The sequence below is a fragment of the Dermacentor variabilis genome, chromosome 2, assembly GCF_050947875.1.
Source record: "Dermacentor variabilis isolate Ectoservices chromosome 2, ASM5094787v1, whole genome shotgun sequence".
NCBI lineage: Eukaryota > Metazoa > Arthropoda > Arachnida > Ixodida > Ixodidae > Dermacentor > Dermacentor variabilis.
Window position 1 is genome coordinate 17,064,018 of NC_134569.1, and position 21,872 is coordinate 17,085,889.

Sequence of the window (21,872 nt, forward strand, 5' to 3'; positions counted from 1 at the left end):
GACAACAGGTAATCAAGCTGTCCAAGATGTCCACGTCTTTGCTGTACTGAGGTCGCTGGTGAGTGTTATCCGCGTACTCCTGAATAATATGCAAACACCATCCACTACAAGCGCACTGCAAGTCCTGGACACCCTTTAACCAGTACTTGCGGGTCTACAGTAACAAGATGGCTTGCCGTCTTGAGGCCTTTCCGCTGAGGCCTTTCCGGGAGCAAGTGCGCTTCCATACTTCAAAGGAACGCCAGAGATACATAGTCCCGGATATCAGAATTTCGGCACGTTGTTTTTCAGAAAACGTTCCCCATACTGATTTGCGAACCTCATTTTTCAAAGACAATTCGACTTTCGCATAATAAATAATTTAATTCTTCATTATGGATTGAACGCAGTCAAGTTGTAGTGTATATATCCACAAGGAGCTGACGTATGTTAACCAAATAGTGCCGCATCACGATGACAATAAATACGTGTGTCTATGTGTTAAAACGGAGGTTTCTTTCACACTGATAAGCGCCTAAATTCCAAATCATATCGACTTCATTGACAGAAAATAAACGGCATACAGGTCTCCAGGTCCTTGAATAATGATGGATGACGTTAACGCCAATCGTACACTTTGGCGAAGCTTCAGGGTAAATGAACGAGGCACAATTTTTTATCTTGCTGTCGAGAATGGAGTAAGAGTGTTAAACGATGACAGCCTGATTTATCTCCGAGGAGCGACTTACAGCAGCTGTTTGGACTTGACATTTGTATTGCGTAGTTTAATTTCCAATGTTCAATGTTTCACAGACATTGAAGCTCACGGCAGCGACCATATGTCTACGTACGTGATTATCAGATGCCTTGACAGTTCAGCCTCCCCTGTGCTATCAAGACATAGGGACTGGCAAGCCTATTGCATTTCGATCGAGGGCAAGTGCAGACATGAACATCTCGAGCACCTCCTTGAAGACGATCAGACAAGCGTTGCAGGCTTCTACGCGGACATGTACAATATCTGCAAGATGCACAGATTTTGACCGAAAATTGGACAGGCTTCGGGCGATCCGCCATCGAGTCGAGAGACGATATAGGCGCACTAAGTCCATTTATGACCTGAGGGAAGCCCGACGCATGCAGAAGAAAGTTTAGCGTCAGATGAACAAACTTAAAACCAATGATGGGAGAGCTTCAGCTAATTGCTGGACCCTCTCAAGCCATTATCCTCCATGTGGAGAGCTCCTCAGGGTCTTCGATCACTTCCACAACAACATTGTCCCTTCACAGCGCTGGCTCTACATGAAAGTCGTCCAGAGCTTGAGGTTGCTGGTGATTTTTGCGCGGAGATTACTGGCGACTTCGTTGAGCTGGCTGACCTCTCGCTACATGACATTCCTGTCGCAAGAGATCAAAGTATGCAAGTGCCTTTCTCTATGGAAGAATTGCAAGCGGCTTTGGCTACATGCAAGTGGTCGTCATCACCCGGTGCCGGTAGGGTGACCTACGCTACATTTAAGGCATATATAGGTCCAAGAGCACACTACTGTCTTTTGGATACCTTCAATCAATCTTGGCGTGACGGCGTAAGTCCCCGACGCTTGGAAATGTAGCCGACCGGTGCCTCTACTGAAACCTGGGAAGTATCCGCTGGACGTTACATCTTACCGGCCAATGGCACTTGCGTGTCGCATTGGTAATGTCATGGAGAGGATGTTGTTGACACGTATGGAATGGTATCTCGAATACTATAACATCTAACCTGATGCTATGGCTGGTTTTCGACGTGGACGGTCATCATTTGACAGCGTCATTGATCTTGTGACCCCCGTGCAGAAACAAGAAGATATAAAGCATCTTTCTGTGGCACTCTTAGACGTAAAAGGTGCCTAAAAAAACAAAACCCACGAAGCCATTCTCCAAGCTCCTGAGGCCGCAGAACTTGGAGGCCACGTCTTTAGATGGATTGGGAGCTATCTCTCAAGGAAATATGTGTTTTTCCTTGCAGAAGATGGCCAGGCAAATATATACATCGTAAATCGTGGTGTTCCACAAGGTGGAGCGTTGAGCCCGACTCTTTTCTATCGTTCTAGTGGGGCTCGCCGAAACGCTACCACAGACGGCTGATATCTCGCTCTACGCCGATGATATTAAGCATCCGGGCATCCGGCGTGATGCGGCGACAAGTGCGCGCGATAATGCCGAAAGCGGCAACAACCCTGACAGCGGAATACCTTCGCCGACAAGGTCTCGATAGCTGCAGAAAAATGTGTACTAGTGGAATTCACACGAAAACCGATGTCTGTCTACCCGGTGTGCATCGAGGACTAGACATTTGCGTAAAAGAAAACTCACAGGTTCTTAGGCGTTATTGTGGATTGTGAGCTCACCTGTAGTCCCCATGTGCCCTACATGAAGAAAAAACATTTGTATTGAGGAAAGAATCAAAAGACACACTTAGGACGACTTACGTGTGGGAATGCGAAAGCATTATAATCGCTTAGGTGAAATGTTTTCGATTGAGCTTTTCGACATGCATTAAAGTTATTTCTGCTGGATCGGCGTGTGTGTGTGTGTGTGTGTGTGTGTGTGTGTGTGTGTGTGTGTGTGTGTGTGTGTGTGTGTGTGTGTGTGTGTGTGTGTGTGCGTGCGTGCGTGCGTGCGTGCGTGCGTGCGTGCGTGCGTGCGTGCGTGCGTGCGTGCGTGCGTGCGTGCGCGCGCCCGCCCACCCGTATACGTTGGTCACAGGGTGGAAGCATTCGCACTATTTTGCTGCAGAACGATGAATCTTATTTAATGCCTAATGGTAGGTCTGTCATGACTATGTCGTCTTATTTTGTGCTCCCTTGCTTCGTCTTCTGAGGCGTGCTTCTGTGGGCGACCACGTTTCACAGCTGCCGCTGAATTAGACGCTTTAGAGTGCATCGCAGTAGAGGCAGCACCGATGAAATCCGAAGAACAAGTGACGCGCAAGAGTAGCGACAATACGTATGCAATGACGCACGCACTAGGCACATCTCATTTTATGCACTCATTATTTGGCGTCGAGAGTGCATCGCAGCAGACACAGCATCGATGAAATTCGAAGAGAAATTGACGCGTGGGAAGCAGTAACGGAGGCAGTACGTTGATGTGTGCGATGACACACGCACTAGACACAACTTGAGTCAACCACGACTACGGAGCCACCGTGGCGCCAGAGAAGCGTGCTCGTCTCGCACCCCGGAGGCGCGGGTTTGATTTCAACCCAGACCGAAATTTACCTAATTCTCTTTTCGAAGGCAATAATTTACTTTGTTTAGAGAAACCTGCCTAACAAATATGACGTCAATCTGAGCGTTCTTTTCATACATGTTTTAGTCTTCGCGCCGTCGGCCATTTTTAGTACGATCTTTCGGTCACGTCGCCGACGACAACGCAGGATTTTCGCGTAATGGGGCCTGTAATGCTTTCGCGCTAATATGTTTAAATTCGTAGCTGGAAAGTCATAGGGACCATCCGTGCGCTCCGTGTTACAACTATATACACGGCATGTTCTCTCGGATTTCTGCGATACAGTCCTCGTGTCTTGTCCAACACATGCAAGACTAATCTCCTTGCCCTACAGAGAGTACAAGCCCAAGCACTTCGGACATGTCTTGGCCTCCCGAGATGTTCTTTGAGAGCGGCAACGATTGTCATTGGACAGGAGCACCCGACCACCACACATGTCGTCGGCGAGATGCTAAGAGCGCACATTCGACACCTTTCTCGGCTACCATCCCACCATTTAGCCGATTTGCCAGTGCGACGACCACAGGCTACATCCTGTGGTACTGTGACGAGACACCATGACTCTATACCATCTGGGTTCAAGCCTGCGAAATGCCCAACATTGGCATTGCAATGTATCCGGCAAATTCACGTCTGCCTCTCAGTTCCTGGGACTGCTAAGAAAGTAGATGTGACTCCACTAGCCCTGAAGCATTTATCTCTGCTTCTCCTCAACTCGTCTTATTTCGACCGCATACAAATTTTCACGGACGGTTCCACCAATTCCAACAGCTCTACCGGAGTATTAGTCGTTTCATCGGGCACGGTCTCTTTGCAATTTAAATATTTGCACAATACCACGTCTACAGCAACAGAACTTGTGGCTCTTCAAGGTGCACTCAGTTATGTGCTCCAGCAGCCACTAAATCGTTGGGCCCTTTTCTGCGATGCCAAAGCAGCCCTAGAAAACCCGCAGTTCGCCCTACGTACGTCACGCGTTGCACGAGCAGCTAGTGTACGAAATAAGGCGCGCTCATTACCACGTGCTCGAGGAAGGACACGACATCGTATTTCAATGGTTGCCGAGCAAATGTAAAATTGTCGGCAACAGCAGCGCAGATGAAGCTGCGCGCTCGGCTTATCAAAAACATCAGCGGGTTCCTATACCACCCTCAAGAACCGGTGCTACACGGCAATTTCAATCCCTTGCTCGCCACATCACACTTCTGCAATCGAATCCATTGGGTTTAACCAACTCACGCTTGCGCTTTCTCGACCATAACTTGCGACTTCGCCTGCTACCTGAACTCTCCCATCGCGAAACAACTTTTCTGTTTCGCATGTGGTTGGGCGTCGCATTTACAAAGGCCTATTCATTCCTAATAGGAACGGCCAACAGGCGTGCAATTTGTGCGGGTGCGATTAGCCACTACAGCACCTAATGTGCCACTGCCCATCCTTTGACGTTCTACAAGCAAAACTCAACCTGTTGGATAATAGGGAGGTCTTCGAGGAAAAGGTCCTCGGACCATGGCCTATGCATTCTTGCATACAAAATGCCCTAAAGGTCTTTCTTAACTTTTTGGAGGCTACTGAACTGAACGAACGCTTGTGGCAGCGGACGTTCCTCTGTGACTGACACTGCGAATGGCTGTTCCTTTATTATTTTTCTTCTCTTTCCTTCTTATCTATTCTCCCCCTTTTCCCTCCCCAATTGTGAGGTAGCCAACGAGGCACGTCCTTGGTTGACCTCCCTACCTTTCCCTCTTCGTTTCTGTCTTTTACTAACGTGCTTGAAGAACGTACGTATGTACCTACCCCTTACGTAATACCCCTTTTATTAGGGGTCTTTAAGGCAGTAAAATGAAATGGAACGAAGCTTCCATAATGAATCGTACTTGGCCCGATCTTCCTTGCTCTTACTTGCTTCCCTAAATATGTCTCGAGCCGTCGTTCAAATATATTATCTGATTTGATCCGTGCTTGTGTGTTTGCGCGCACACGAATCAGTAATTTAATTAGAGATAGTGAACGAAAATGAGTATGTGTGTGTGCAATTAACTCAACGAGCAGTCAGGGGAAGGAAGCATCAACAGTGAGAAGTGGAAGAATGAATTACACAGACAAACACTCGGAGTACGCGAAAGATCCGCGCTTCAGCTGACATAGGTTCGTTCTCTGTTCGGAAGGAACTCGTTCGCACATTCCTGAAAGCGGGTGTTGTCGACCCAAGAAACTCTAACCCGTAAGAGCGAGTTAGCAGGGAGCAGAGAATCGTCCTCGAACGTGAAACGTAGCGCTGCTTTATTAAACTCGTACGTCTACCATCATGCAGTCGGCTGCTTTCGCGTTCGACTGCTTCTCGCAGCGGCCGTGAAACGCGCGTGGCTACACACGGGCGCACACAAACGGTAGCAGCAGGCGCCGAGTGCAAGCGAGCCTGACAACGCAGGCAGAGGCAAATGATGCACAGGCACACACACGTACGCGGACGAAGGGTCGGCCGTTCAGGCGTGGACACCCCCGTGTTCAACTTGACGCCTGCACAACGCGCGGGGAGTCGATGCATGAGGAGCCGAGGAAGTGGAGACGAGGTCTGCAGCCTCGGCTCGCAGTGCGCGAGTGCGTGCGTGCGCCGGCGTCCCCGCACCCTTGGACACCTGACAAGCGGGGATGCCGAGAATAGCGTCACCGCCGGCGGCAGCCTTGCCGATGCTCGTCCCGGTGATGCCCGCCCGGCATTAGCTCCTGCCCGCCTTCCACTCCTGGCTCCGGGTCGACGTCGAGGGCCTCCTGCTAAGAGGTGAGTGCGTGCCTTAACATTTTTGTGTTTGCTTATTTCCTTTCGTGCCCTTCTTGGTAGAAAGAATTGGTTGCAGCGTTGAGATAGTTATGGGCCATTACGACGGGTTGCGATGGTGGGACAAGCTTATACATCTCTGCACAGTTGATGTTTCACAGCACGAATTATGTCCTTATTACTTCCTCAATTTTACATCATAGCAAGATCGAGCGGCAGGGGTAAATTTGGTCTCAAAGTCAAAGTCGTTTGATGCACTTTGCGTGTATTCGCGGGCTCCTTTCACGCTCGGAAAAACACTTTTATGTAGCACATATTGAGCAATAGAAAGATGTATAAGAAATTTTTCATGCTGCCCTACAATTTTCTCATCGATAGTTTTCATCTAATTATAATATTTCACAAGTTTATTAATTAGAACTGATTATCTAATTAGGCAGAATGTAAAAATAATAATTTGAGTATCTCCAAGCGACAGCAAACAACATTACCTTGGTTCTGTCCAGCTACATGGCATTCACATATCTTTAAACTCTGGCTAAGGTTAGCTGGGACACCCTGCATATATATATAAATGAGATGCGAAATGCAGTGAGGGTAACCGTAATATAGATATCCAGTTTGCTGCCCTGCACTGGGTAAGGGAAGACATGTAGATAAAGAAGAAACGCAGACACAGCAACGAATGTGCGATGGTACCTTGCCGCATGGTTGATGAAGAGTCTATTGTGCCGCGATGTATAATTATGCACTGGCAGCGAGACATAATGCGCACGCTCCTGTAAGAATGACTTGATGAATGCTCTTTGAAGCGGTCCACTGATAACTCCTAATGCAGAAAGAACGCAAAATGCGTCAATCACTCTGGCTGTGCCATACAGACAGACACATACGCTGGGCAAAGCAAAGAGTGGTATAATGCGGGAGTATTGAAAAAAAGAAACAAGCTGCTGCTGGTTACCTTTTCGCACTAGTATCACGGTTTCTCCTCCCAACACTTTAGCTCAAAATGAGAAAGAGTGTGTTTATGAAAGTTAGATGTTAGCCCTGCGCCATGCAAAGTTCACTACTTCGGATGGTACTGACGGAGATTATACAAGTATGTACATGAAAAGAACGCAACTTAATATAATCAATAATACAGAACCAAATAAAGGGATGTGCGAAGGTCAAGCAGTGACGATAAATCCTGAGTGTCCTGAGTAGAGCAGCAGGACTTTGGTACTTCGAATTGCGCTCCCATTTTGGTTCGAAACCTTTCGCAGATAATTTGTATCAATCGGTCTACAGGTATATCAAGTAATGAATTTGCTGCTAATCACCCGGCGGTAAAGCGCCGGCAATGACAGAGTACCTCTCTAACGACCTCAGGGAAGCTTACGCTTAAGACGTAATGATGAACTCAGTAGAACTATATATTTAACTGACCAACTACTTGAATCTGTTGGATAGTGACAAGACTTAATGGTCTTATTTTTTCAAGCGATATTGGAATGGTACGCCTTTCTTCCTTTCTTTTAAACCAGTAATAGAAGTGTGCAAGTGCAAGCTGCTTGCAATGTGAGCACCTTGTTTGAGTACCCCGCAAGCGACAGCCAACATGGCGCTCTTTTCACGGAGTGCAGGATACGGTGTTTGTTATGACAAACAAGAAAACAGCACGTTCGAACTATTTTAAGATACTAGAACTACGCAGGCTATTCACCGTTTCTCGAATGAGCAGTGTAGGAATTCTTTAAAAAGAAGTTTGCCTGTTTACCGTTTAAATGAAATAAAGAAGGAGGTTCCTGTTCACCTCTCGGTAATAGGACGGCCGACTACGTTCAAACTTTTTTCCTTCGTCCGTTTTTCACGTAGTAAACTAGAGCAGCCGCGGCATGTTCCACGCCGATGTGCTTTCGCGGCAGAAAACGTGTTCATCCTCATCAATCAGGGACACTTGCCAACAAACACGGCAGTTTCTCTTTGACATAACGTGGAATCCGAGCACCTTCGTGCATCAGAGCTGATAAAGACGTGAACACGATAGCCTACTTTGACAAAAAGTAATTACTTGCCGTATGTGGTGCGAATAAGTCACGTGCTGCTGACGTGCTTGTTTTTATAGTGTTTACATATTTTGAATTGACGCATGTCTCACGTCATGTTAAAAGCGCAACAGCTGTGTCTAATGGGAGCGAAGAGAGCTGCACGCCTGGCTAATCATGGCGCGGCGAACATGACGATTGCATAAGTATCGTCGTTCCTAGAACGAATTGGCAAGCGTGTACCAGCTGTCACCTCGGCATCCATCAACCTCGCCGTTCTTGTCGCTTTCTTGGGGAGTCTCGCAACTCTCACGGACAGACGCTGCATCCTTTAGAACAGTGTTACAAATACATTAGCAGCACATTTACATAACTCACGGATGGTGTGGCTACCGGCGCGGTTTTGCTGGCAATTGTTCCGTCCGAGTGTCTCTTTCCGTACCATGAAAATTTGTCACAGCGAGTCCATCAGTTTAGTCTCTCACAGAAAGGTAACGCGTGCTCTGCGTAATGCATTCGTGTACACCTCGCAGAGAGGGCGGTGCAAGCTCTTCTCTCACCGATGAACAAAGAAACTTGCATTAGTAAGACCTTGATGAGGGCTATAGTTGGTTCACTAAGAACTTGAGGTTGAACAGCGCAAATAAGACAAGGGCACGAGAAAAAAAATACACAGACAAGTGCTGCCTGCCAAATGGAAGTTTATTTGAATTTCTATAGTCATTTTATACCTATTCTAGCATAGACATGCCTACAGCAGTCGCGAATACATCTGCAAAATGAGATACCATCATATTCTTTCATTCAAAAAAGCTATTTATTTTTCCTACAAGGCAAGAGAGGGAGCGCTTACACATTTATTTCCTTCCTTTCTAATGTAGTATAAGAGTCTATTATTTCCTTTTCCCTCTTACGTTTTCGTTTCCCTATGAATTTTGTTTTTTCGGATATGGGAGTGCAGGAACACCTGTTACAATGCCCTGCTAAATGACTCCCATAGCCATTCTTTAGGTTACTGCTGTGCTGACGAGCTTTGTCGTTGAAACACTGTCCCGTTTTCTGCGGAAAAACTTACATAGGGCATGTCGATGGCTATATTACATTATAAAGGAAGGAGATAAATGTGCGAGCGCTCCCTCTCTTGCCTTGTCCGAAACAAAAATAGGTTTTTGAATGAAAGATTATGATGTATCTGATTTTGCAGATGTATTCGCGACTGCTATTCGCGAACTGCTGTAGGCATGCCTATGCTGGAAAAGGTGTAAAATGATTGGAGAATTTCAAATAAACTTCCAGTTGACAGTCAGCGCTTGGTGTTTGTTTCCTCGTGTCCTTGTTTTATTCGCACTGTTCAACCTCAGTTCGAACCAAACAAACATTTTCTTCCGCGATCGAGAGAGAGAGAGAGCGTAAACTTTTATTTCATATCAACAAGATTTGAGTCCGGCGTCTTTTTAGTGGGTCTGGGCACCCGCCGCGAGAAAACCGCGAAATTGATGAGGACAATGCGGCGACGTAACAGCTTTCGATTTCCTTTCATGCTTCTGGTCCCTTCCTCCGCAGACAGAAGCTAGAAGTTGCCGGGAAAATTTTTATTTCCTCTTAGGTGAGAAAGCGATTACTTTAATTGCCTTCCGTTATGGGGTTTAGCGTACAGAAGTTGCATAGCGGGCTATGAACGACGAATCAATGAGGAGCTTACTCAGATTAATTTTAACCACCTGGGGTTCTTCAGCTAAGGAACACAGCAATCATTTTTTTATAAGGAATAGTTTGCTGGCTACGTTCCATAATTGCCAGCATCACACCCCGTACGTCGTACAGCCGCAGTTGCAGGAATGCCAAATTAGCGCTCCTCCTTCCCTTTTATGTCGTTCGTCGGCGTGATCCATACTTAAATCTTTGATCTAGTTAGAACTGCCAATTTGGTTAAAAACGCCCTGTGGAGTTTCCGAGAAGCGCAATATACGAATCTCATTTCACTCATCTTGTCTACATTTCCTTGTCTACAGATCCAAACGACAAATTTCGACAGTGAGGTGACCGCCAGAAATTCCACAGTCCACAGCCCGCTGAGCAGCAACTGTGCTGCGGTCGCCCCTTGAGCCTGTTTTCTCCGCGGCTAGTAGCAAATCGCGGTAAACGTGTGCGCCCTGGGCAGCTGAACAGCCCGACCGTGAAGAGAATGGGCTGAAGAAGAGAAGTGCAGAGGGAACAGCATGCTTTCAGGCACTTGTGTCGACAATTTTACGGAAGCGTTTAGGTGCCGCCATCTTGGGCTGCTAACGCTGCTGTTTCTTTTTTTGTCTCTAAATACGAAGCGTACGTTAGTATACAGTCGATTCGCAAGCATGAAAATAGTTGTATAAATTCGTTCAGCGTTTCGTGACCATGCTACGTCGCTTTACTTCTTATAAAACACAGAAATTCCCTGTGTAACATCCCAAATTGCGGCGCCCATTAATCGAATGTAAAATCGTCTATACGAGACGTAATTACGTAAGCAGCGTAAGAAGCGACGCGCACGCGTGACTTACAGTTGCTGTTCTTTATATGTGGTCGCTTTAAGAGCAAACACTCCGCTGGGCAGCTTATATAAAACAACAGCGTCGGGTGGAGATGACAGATCCAACACTTGCTCGTTTCCAACTTCCGTAAAGAAGCGAGGTAGACCGTCAAATGTATCATCTCTTTCCATTCGCTCTCTGTCACCAAAAATTGCCCACACATGCTCAACGCTGTGCTTCCGTGTGCAGAGATGGCTTGAACGCCAAAAAGCTCGAAGGTTGTGTTCGTTGCTAAAGCTGGGGAAATCGTCTACTCCATTCCCAAATGTATGAATAGCGCGCCATTAAACGTACGCTAATGTATAAAAAAATGTTCAATATATTAGGCTACGTCTGCGTGATCGACGACTGAATATAATTAATCAGTTGTTTCATACAATAAGCGCAATAAATCCTGGAAATTATGGGACAGGCCATTGAAACACGGGCTCCCAATTAGTTAACTCCTACCGAAATACAAAGGAAGGTGCTCATGCAGCAGCGCTATTCAGTACTGCATTCAATGCCTGAAACTACATTCAGCAATACAGTCGTATTGAGAACCGCAAATTGTTTGTAGCGCATAAAAGATAAAACTAAACGAAAGTGCAGCACCGATGCGTCGAAGACATGCATAAACATGACTCCGTTATCGCCATCATTTTCCGCCTTTGCATTTGAGGAAGAAAATTTAATTGTAGTGACTGTTGGCAGCGGAATTTTAATTTCAGGCCTGGAATTCTTGTAGAAAAATTCCTGAAGATCGGCAAGTTTACAAAAATGTAACCACGAAGTTTACAAATGTGTTACTCTGCACCAGAAACAGATATTGCAGTTCTACAAATTGAATGAGAACGTCTAAAGTGGACATATTCGACATATCAATTGATATTTTACATGAATTTGTTATGTTTACGAGAATTTTGTAAAACTCCTACTCGCACTTTAGCGGTGTATATATCTCAGAGCAAAGTATATTACATAAATTTTGCCTGCTTTAGAAGTAGTATTACATGCAGTTTACCGAATTGCGATATCGTTTTCTATAGCTGAGTTCGAGTTGTAAGCTTGATAGCTCCGTCTTTTGGAAAATCTCTTTCCAACAGACACAAGCTTTTAACTTTTGCTTTTAAATGTAACACACCTAATTAAATTTGGTGCAGTGGCCGCCAATAAAAACTGTTTCTCCCTTCCCATGTATTTAGAGTGGAGCCCCCAATGTAAAGCTTCCTTTTAAGCGTGCACAAATTTATTAGCCACTCCTCGAGCTGATGCTCAGAGATAATAATGAAGTGTGCCCATAATATTCACGCCAGTAAAACGTCAATGCATTTCGCTGGACTACTTCTACTGCGGCCACACTTTGATGAAAGCGAACGGAAAACTGAGATTTCGGAGCAACGTGAATCCGGATTTTCGTACTACGGGCTACTTCACGTCCCACAGTGAATTTTCGGCGCATTGATATTATGTTGTGCAACGCGGTCGCATGTCGTCCACAGGCATCGCGCTTCAAGCAAAAGTAATTGAAAAATATGAATTAACACCCGAACCCTCTCGAGTGACTTCAAGATGTGTACGGTAGCGCGATTAAAAGACGGAACAAAAGAAGGCACACAGGGACACATATAGCGCTGTGTGTGTCCCTGCGTGTCTTCTTTTGTCCCGTCTTTTAATCGCACTACCATACATCCCTTGAAGATGTCTTACCTACAAGCCCATATTGCAACCCTCGTGAACCTCTCGAGTGAGGCTAACTTATCAGGACTCTTCGAGAAACTATCAGACATTGTTTGGGATATTATCGGCCTTAGATTAGAAGAACTTGTGCAGCTTACACATTGCTAAATAACGGCCATGTCCTCTGCTATAGAGGCCTTCCTGATAAGAAGCAAGACGGGGTAGGATTACGAATCCATAAGGACATAGCGGGCAAGATTGACGAATTCTACAGCATTAACGAGAGGTTAGCAGTAGTCGTAATCAAACTTAATAAGAGGTATAGATTAAAGGTAGTACAAGCATACGCTCCAACATCCACTCACAACGATGAGGAAGTAGATAAGTTTTATGAAGATGTTGAATTAACGATGAGAAAAGGGCAAACTCAATACTGTAGTAATGGGTGACTTCAGTGCAAAAGTGGGGAAAAGCAGGCTGGTGAACAAGCAATTGGCAACTACGGCGTCGATTCTAGGAACCCTAGAGGAGAGATGCTGGTAGAATTCGCAGAAAGGAATAAGCTTCGAATAATGAACACCTTTTTCAGGAAACGTAGCAACAGAAAGTGGACCTGGGAAAACCCTAACGGTGAAACAAGAAATGAAATTGATTTCATACTTTCTGCCGATCACAGCGTAGTGCAGGATGTTCAAGTAGTAGTTAGGGTAAAATGTAGTGATCATAGGTTAGTGAGAGCCAGGATCCACCTCAATCTAAACAGAGAAAGAGTAAAATTATTCAAGAAAAAACAGGTCAATTTAGGCAGTAAGGGTAAAAGCAGACAAATTTAGGCTGGTACTTGCAAAAAAAGAACAGAGAGATGATGATGATGATGATGACATAGAGGTAATGAATGAAACCGTAACGAGGCTGGCTTCAGAGGCAGCAATTGAAGTAGGAGGCAAGGCACCAAGGCAACCAGTAGGCAACCTCTCCCAAGTAACAAAGGACCTAATAAAGAAACGACAAAGAATGAAAGTGTCCAACTCAAGAGATAAGATAGAATTTGCGGAACTATCAAAACTGATCAACAAGGCGAAAATAGGTGATATTAGAAATTATAACGTGAGAAAGACTGAAGAAGCCGCAAAATATGGACGCAGCCTGAAATCAGTGAGAAGTAAACTTGGCATAGGACAAACCAAGATGTATGCACTGAAATAAAAGCAGGGTAATATCATCAGCAATCTCGAAGGTATAATAAAAGCAGCGGAATGATTCTGTAATGATCTGTACAGTACCCAGAGGACTCAGGAGTACCCTATTCGATACAATAGTGAACAGTATATACAGAAACTCCTCCTATATCTAGAGGTGAGGTTAAAATGACCTTGCAAGGCATGAAACGGGGAAAAGCGGCAGGAGAGTATGGAATAACAGTCGATTTAATCAAAGATAGAGGAGACATAATGCTAGGAAAACTGGCGGCTCTATATACGAAGTGTCTATGGAATGCAAGGGTCCCAGAAAACTGGAAGAATGCAAACATTATACTAATCCACAAAAAGGGCGACGTTAAAGAACTAAAAAATTATAGGCCCATTAGCTTACTCCTAGTATTATACAAAATATTTACCAAAATAATCTCTAATAGTATAAGGGCAACACTGGACTTTAGTCAACCAAGGGAACAGGCTGGCTTCAGGAAGGGATACTCTACAATGGATCACATCCATGTCATTAATCAGGTTATCGAGAAATCCGCAGAGTAAAATAAGCCTCTTTATATGGCTTTCATAGATATCGAAAAAGCATTTGATTCAGTAGAGATACCAGCAGTCGTAGAGGCATTGCGTAATCAAGGAGTACAGACCGCTTATGTAAATACCCTGGAAAATATCTACAGAGATTCCACAGCCACCTTAAGTCTACACAAGAAAAGTAGAAAGATACCTATAAAGAAAGGGGTCAGACAAGCAGACACAATCTCTCCAATGCTATTCACTGCGTGCTTAGAAGAAGTATTCAAGCTATTAAACTGGGAAGGCCTAGGAGTAAAGATCGACGGCGAATACCTCAGCAACGTCCGGTTTGCCGATAACAGTGTTCTATTCAGCAACAATGTAGACGAGTTACAAGAAATGATTGAGGACATTAACAGGGAGAGTGTGGGGCTGAAGATTAATATGCAGAAGACAAAGATAATGATAAAAAACACGGCAAGAGAACAAGAGTTCAAGATCGCAAGTCAGCCTCTAGAGTCTGTGAAGGAGTACGTTTACCTAGGTCAACTAATCACAGGGAACCCTGACCACGAGAAGTAAATTCACAAAAGAATAAAAATGTGTTGGATCGCATACGGCTGACATCGTGAGCTTCTGAGTACGAGCTTACCGTTATCATTGAAAAGGAAAGTATACAATCAGTGCATTTTACCAGGGCTGACATATGGGGAACCAGCGCTGGAGTTTTCACGCCGCCTGTAGCGCCACCCTGGCGGTCAGAACGTGCACAATGCAGCCGCTCCCGCGGACGAAAATTGCTGCTGGTAGCGGCGTTACGTGCGCTGAAAGTCGAAGGAAAAGAAAAGGACGCCGATGGTACTGTTGCGTATACAAGTGTCACAACTACGTCGGAATGAGGGAGGATGTTGTCGCGAAAAGAGTGTACCGCGGGCCTCTTTGCTGTCTTTCCGGGAATTTTGGGGGCTCCTTGACACGGGGGGGACAAACCTTTGTACACAAATGACCTCGACGGCACCGCGGACAGTGCTGCCGCGCGGCCGCCGCCACCGCCGCGCCTGACGTCACACGTGCACATGTCGCGTCGTCTTCCCACACTCGGCTGTCAAAAGCTGAATAGTTATGGTCAGAGTGCTTTTGTGTACGGAGTGGAGTGTTGACGCGACCATTTCTTGACCCCTTGAACCCTGCCTCTTATTGGATGATGTCGGCTTGCCTGATTGGTCGGAGTAACGATGTAACCCATTAGTGGAGAAGCCTGCGCCTCCCGCCGGTCCGCGGGTCCCTTGGATGCTGGGGAAACTTATTTAAAGATTAGTTTGGGGTAGTCTTGAGAGTGAGCAAGTAGACAGCAGCGGACGGCGCAACTTCACCACGGGAGACCAGGCCGGTCAGGCAGGCCGACGACGTCGGGTATGACATCGTTCTGTTTGTAGATATTTTTGCACAGTTTAAACTTACGGCAGATGCCAAGTGAATAAACCTAGTTGTTCAAATGCTACTCTCGTCGTCGTACCTGCGGATTTGGACTTGCCCCTGCCAGAGCTCATCCCCATTCATCTTCGTCTCCCGGGTGAGCTGATGCGTCTGATATCTAACGGCTGCGTCACTTCGCTACAATGTATCGTTCTGCGTCTTTCCATCTAAACCCTACGAACAAGAACGGAGGCGGCGTTGCATCCAAGCAGTCAGGCGAGCGGAGTAAGTTCCCGTCTTGTCGCCCTGTAAAGCGGTGTCGGGCTGGTTTCTAAATCGAATTTCGCGTGTGTGCTTGGTTCATTCGATAGTGAAGACGGTCAGCCGTGGCAGCCAGTGCCAAACAGCAGAATCTGCAGTCGGCATTTCGTCGGAAACAAAATGAGCAATAGCATGCACCATCCGGCATGTGTACCAACCATTTTTCCTTCGCAATACCACGGCCAAGCTCCTTCCAATGCCACCACACCAAGCGAACGATACGAAAGGTAAATAGTTTCCATTCATTGCCAAGAATTATGTGGCAGGGAAGCTGCCTTGTAATACACGAGTTGAGTGCACATACTGTCGGCGCACGCGCGACTAAGCCGCCTATGTGTTTTTAAAAATGCGCATGCGTGAGGACTCGGCGCTGAGATGCGTCCGGTAAATTTATGTAATTAGTGCTAAATGTAGCCAGGGTTGTTACGGATCAAGCAGCGGAGCACTCAAACCTTTGCTTGCCCGAGTCAGCTGGTGCGATAAAGCTTTGTTTCCATTGACTGCTGTGGCCAAGTAACATCAGAATTTCTTATGTCCAGTCAGAGAAGTGTGTAATGTCTTCAGGCCAACTAATACTTCCGAAACCATAGCGCAGCAAGACCGGCGCCGTAGCTACTAGATTTGCGAGGCAGGCTGCCACACAAACATGGGAACGGCACACGGCGCAACAGTTAAATAAACGCACGTGCTCGACGCGAAACACTGAAAAATATATAAAGCTTAAAAAGTTTCTTTCGTCATTTCTTCACTTGATGGCGCTAGCTTTTTTACGAAAACTGTCCACTTTAAGCGGCGCGAAAACGGATACATGCGAACCATATGTGCGAACTATGAAAAGGCCGCGGACGTGTCGTCTGGTCGAGAGGCTTGAATATGCCGCGTTTCGTCGCCAGGGCGGCGTGCAACGCACTCTTTTCGACGCACCGCCTATCCAGCGCTGGTTCCCCATGAGGCAGAGACTTGGATACTGACAAAGAAGCTTGAGAACAGGTTAAGGACCGCGCAAACAGCGATGGAAAGAAGAATACTAACCATAACTTTATGAGACAGAAATAGAGCGGTTTGGATCAGAGAGCATTATTCATTATTCAGAGAGCGGAGATCAGAGAGAAATAGACATTAAGGGGGAAATGGTGCTGGGAAGGTCATGTAATGCGCAGATTAGATAACCGTTGGACCATTAGGGTGACAGAATGGATACCAAGAGAAGGGAAGCGCAGTAGAGGACGGCAGAAGACTAGGTGGTGCGACGAAATTAGGAAATTTGAGGGTGCTAGTTGGAATCGGTTGGCGCCGGACAGGGGTAATTGGAGATCGCAGGGAGAGGCCTTTGCGCTGCAGTGGACGTAAAATAGGCTGATGACAATGATGACGATGAACTCATCGCGAGTCGTAAATCACAGTAACTCGACCTCGTTGGCCAGACACCAATGTTCCATGGGAACAGCTCCTCCACTTGGCGCACACCTTCACTGGGCGCGTAAGTAACAGGAGCGCACATTCTTGGCCGCCAGCATGAGAGCAGAGAGGCCGCGAAGCATGGATGGGGCAAACGAGTCATACATCAGGACGTCTGATGCAACGATCTAGAGAAGACGTCACATGTTGTATTTTAAGCTAACGTCGATTTATTAAGCAGGTTCCCCACCCAAACATGGCGACGAGGACTTGTTAACTATAAGCTTTGCGGACAGGCAACCGAACAATGCAGACATCCAGCGATACGTGCGAGCAACGAAAATGCTGTTGCCGGCGAATCGAGAGCTACTTCGGGACTGAGCTAGGCCCACGACGCGTAACGGACAGCGTAAGCGTCGGCTCACGCGTTTCGAAAAAATTCGTTCTGTCATTGCGAACGGCAATACCACGTCGTGCACCGACCGGCTTCCAAGCCGCGGACTGCGCTGTCTCACAGGGTGCCCATCCGCACCAGAGTTACGCTTCTGATGCCACAGGTGGTGCGCCACTCGCCAGAAAACGCTACTGTCAGGAGCCTATAGAGGTGTGTTTCGGTGTACTGAATAATTGTTTGGCAGCGATATTAATTGTCACAAAATGGTAATGCTGTTTTGCGTGTTTTGTCCAATATGTCACTGCATGCTCAAAGCTTGTCAATCCGCTGTCGTGCCTTAGCGGCTATGTGTTGCGCTGCTAAGCACGAGGTCACGTGATCGAATCCCGGTCGCGGCGGCGGCATTTCGATGGGGACGAATCGCACCAACGCTCGTGTGCCGTGCATTGGGGGCACGTTAAAGATCCACTGGTGGTAAAAATTAATCCAGAGACTGGGGTGTGCCTCACATAAACGAATCGTGGTTTTTAACGCGTAAGACTCCGGACTTCAACTCTGTCATTTGAGACATCTTATGCTAATGCGTAAAAGTTGAAGTGTGTTTCACCGAGTGATATGTGATATCCGCGAAGGAGTTCAATAAGTTACAACCGTTACGATGTATCTCTTATGATATTAACACCGAGCACGTTTTTATATAATAAATTATGGGGTTTTACGTGCCAAAACCACTTACTGATTATGAGGCACGCCGTAGTGGAGGACTCCGAAAATTTCTACCACCTGGGGTTCTTTAACGTGCACCGAAATCTAAGTGCATGGGTGATTTCGCCCCCACCGAATGGCGGCCGCCGTGGCCGGGATTCGATCCCTCGACCTCGTGCTCAGCAGCCCAACACCATAGCCACTCAGCAACCACGGCGGGTGAGCACGTTTTTGATCATGCTGAACATCCTCTTTTCGGACGTTTTCGGTTATTTGTTTTTGTAAACATATTTAGTTATTAATGGGCGCTGTCTAGCTATCACTAATCGCACACATAGCACCAGTGAGTGCGCAAGGGTATTGTTTATGTATTCACTTTTCTATCTATGTTCATTTGAGAGCGGAAAACAATCATCACTTATGAATCTATTCACAATGCATATCCGTCAGATTCTTAAGTCGAACGTACAAGCATAGGAGTCAATATATTTTCTATGCCTTTTCGTCCAAGCTTAATCTTGTTCTTCATACCTTAAGCACACCAGAGGTGTACTAAGGTCTGTTCAATGTGTTCGCTAATATTCTTATTTATCCTGGTAATTTTTTAACGCTGTTTCCGGTTATAAGATGTAATTATACGTATTTTGGGGCTGTAGGCATTGTTTGTATCGTGCAGGGCATTACGTCATTTTAATGTATAATATTTCAGCTGCTAACTGTGGGCTAATAGTTTGCAGTGTCTAGCATCGGCACAACTTCTACAACGCTTACAAAATATGACATGCCAAACTGCCACCATGTAGTTTTTTTTTTTTCGGGAATAAATGGCGAATTAAAGACGAAAGTAGGAGCCATGCCCTCTTATATTAGTTCGCTTTCGCTACACAAGAGAACAGAAAATTTTAATGAATTGAGATCGGCCTGGAGAGCGTATCTCTAGCGTTGAGAAATAGAAGGGAAGGGAGTGGAAAGAGAAAGAGAGGGGAGGGGTGCCACATACACGCCATAGAGCCGCACCGGGTGCCGGGATGCAGTCAAAGGCGACCATGTCGCCAAGCTTTCCTTTTGGACTGCTCAACACAATGCCTGTAAATGTGTGGACGAGCATCTGCCAGTAACGCCCGCAAGTGACGCCCCTGGTTCCATCTCACCCGCGAGCGGCACCGCTTGGGCGAGAAGTTTCTCGAAGTGTGGGCCCGTCCTGTCGGGATTTTTGATGAGTCAGGTGGAAAGCTATCCACTAAGTTATGATGCATGCTCCTAAGGTCGCTCGACTCGGCCGTGTGTGCTAGTCAATCTACGGGGTTTTGTTTGGCTCAGTAGAACCCAGAGCTGGAACCGGTGGTGGCGCACCCTTGGGTGGTCGCGCTGCTCCGCGGACGGCTTTGGTGCTCTCCATGGTTGTATGCCTTGGCCTCTTTTGCGCCAAGGCAGTCCGTGGGTCAGTCAGGCTTGTGTCCTGTAAGACCGACATGGCTGTTTGTGTGTTGAGTGCAGTAACTCTGTGTTGCTGCACCGCAACAGCCCCCTTGTCTGGGAAGGACCATTGGCCCGAACCAAGGCCCCCCGCCCAGTCAACCCGGTGTAGCGAAGTGACGCAGCCGTGAGATATCAGACGCATCAACTCACCAGGGAGACGGAAGAAGACTGGGGATGAGCTCTGGCAGGGGCAAGTCCAAATCCGCAGGTACGACGACGAGAGTAGCATTTGAACAACTAGATTTATTCTCTTGGTATTTACCTTAAGTTTAAACTGTACAAAATATCTACAAGCAAAACGATGTCATACCCGTCGTCGTCGGCCTGCCTGACCGGCCTGGTCTCCCCTGGTGAAGATGCGCCGTCTGCTGCTGTCTACTTGCTCACTCTCAAAACTACCCCAAACTATTCCTTAAATAAGTTTCCCCAGCATCCAAGGGACCCGCGGACCGGCGGGAGGCGCAGGCTTCTCCACCAATGGGTTACTTCGTTACTCCGGCCAATCAGGCAAGCCGACATCATCCAATAAGAGGCAGAGTTCAAGGGGTCAAGAAATGGTCGCGTCAACACTCCGTACACAAAAGCACTCTGACCATAACTAATCGGCTTTTGACAGCCGAGCGTGGGAAGACGACGCGACATGTGCAGGTGTGACGTCAGGCGCGGCGGTGGCGGCGGCCGCGCGGCAGCACTGTCCGCGGCGCCGTCGAGGTCATTTGTGTACAAAGGTTTGCCCCGCGTCAAGGAGCCCACAAAATTCCCCGAAAGACAGCAAAGAAGGCCGCGGTACACTCTCTTCGCGACACCGGATTGAGGGGGGGGGGGGGGGACCCGGGGTCAATGTATCGAATGATGCTGGGTTGATGAGTACATGAACGCTCATGGACGCGGCGCCTTCAAAGGTGCCAGGTCCTCTTCCCATTTGACAACGGTTCCGCGAGCACCGTCCGTCGCGTTGAGTGACCGAGCTCTCCCGCGACGCGCTCGACGACTCTGGCGCCGTGCACCGTGCCACACGGGTGATCTATGGTGTCAGCTTCGGTAAGAGTCACGCGTCGCTCGCTAGGTGTCATCGCGATGCTACACGCCATGAGCACCCTTAACAAGTCAGAGAGCCGAACAAAAGAAACTTCACCACGCCGTTGCTGCCGCGGTTTTTGCAATAGCATTTAGGAAAAGGGATTATCAATTCAAATATGTACTGATTTCGAATTGTTAAAGCTGGTACGGGAGATTCTTGTTTTTATTTTTGGACTTTCTGGTTGATGAGCACAGACTTAGTCAGATCATGAGGCCAATATTTCTAGACGTGCTCGTCCCCTTTGAGACGTCCCGGACCCTTTGGGAACACGTTCCATGTTGTGTTGAGACTTTCCGAGAAACTGATGACCCCGCATATAACTGTAGTTTGCAGAAGCACGAGGAGGCATGGACGAGCCGGAGGAGGTGGTGCAGGCAGCAGCGGCTTCGTCGTACCTGGACGAACTCGTTCCGTACTTGGTGCTGCTGGGGAACACGCTGCTTTTCGCCGTCGTTCGCCGGCTGGCGGCCAGGCTGTCTCCGCTCAAGTGGCGCCTGGCGATCTCCGAGACCATCGGCACATGGGAGCTGTGCAGCGACGTCGCGGAACTAGGTTTCGTCGCTTTCGTGTGCACATATAGGACGCAATCTCCGAGAATGTCAGGGAAGCTCATAAGAATGCTAAGCGCAAGGTAGCAATGGTATAGATGTGTCATAAATTAAGAGACTCATTTTTTATAATTTACCGAACGCCGGATATCTTTCTATTCATCGTGGATGTATTTATGCACAAAATACACGCATTTATGTCATTCCTGCAAATATGTAAACGACCCGTTTCAGTCGGTAGTGTGGTTGCACTAAACCGATCACACACCAGGTCGTGCTTTCGCCGAAGAGTATACCTATCAGTGGCGTAGTCACGGGGGGGGGGGGGGGGGGGTGGCTCACACCAAGCACGCGTCCCTTCCGTCGCCCCCCCCCCCCAAAAAAAAAAGATCTGTTAGTATGTTCCTCTGTTTTTTTTTTTTTTAACAACATGGTTAACGGTGTATATTGGACACGCGGTATAGTGTCGGCTGAAGTGTGGGAAATATTATTAGCGACTCCTTTCACAAAGCAGCTATTGAG

At 47.1% G+C, this 21,872-nt stretch overlaps 2 protein-coding genes across 4 annotated transcripts in view; one reads left to right on the plus strand and one right to left on the minus strand.

The window, feature by feature from the left end:
- Positions 1-5,898: 5,898 nt before the first annotated feature.
- AQP (aquaporin) overlaps positions 5,899-21,872 on the plus strand; it is a 51,341-nt gene continuing 35,367 nt past the window's right edge. For all 3 annotated transcript variants that reach the window (XM_075679779.1, XM_075679778.1, XM_075679777.1), the window contains exons 1-2: positions 5,899-6,034; positions 21,129-21,354. In XM_075679779.1, the coding sequence (XP_075535894.1) occupies positions 21,150-21,354 (205 nt within the window). In that variant the 5' untranslated portion in view covers positions 5,899-6,034; positions 21,129-21,149. The remainder of the gene's footprint in view (positions 6,035-21,128; positions 21,355-21,872) is intronic.
- Positions 5,940-21,872, minus strand: part of LOC142571432 (aladin-like) — an 82,076-nt gene continuing 66,143 nt past the window's right edge. The window contains exon 15 of the mRNA XM_075679776.1: positions 5,940-6,024. The gene's annotated coding sequence lies outside the window, so the exon portion shown is untranslated. The remainder of the gene's footprint in view (positions 6,025-21,872) is intronic.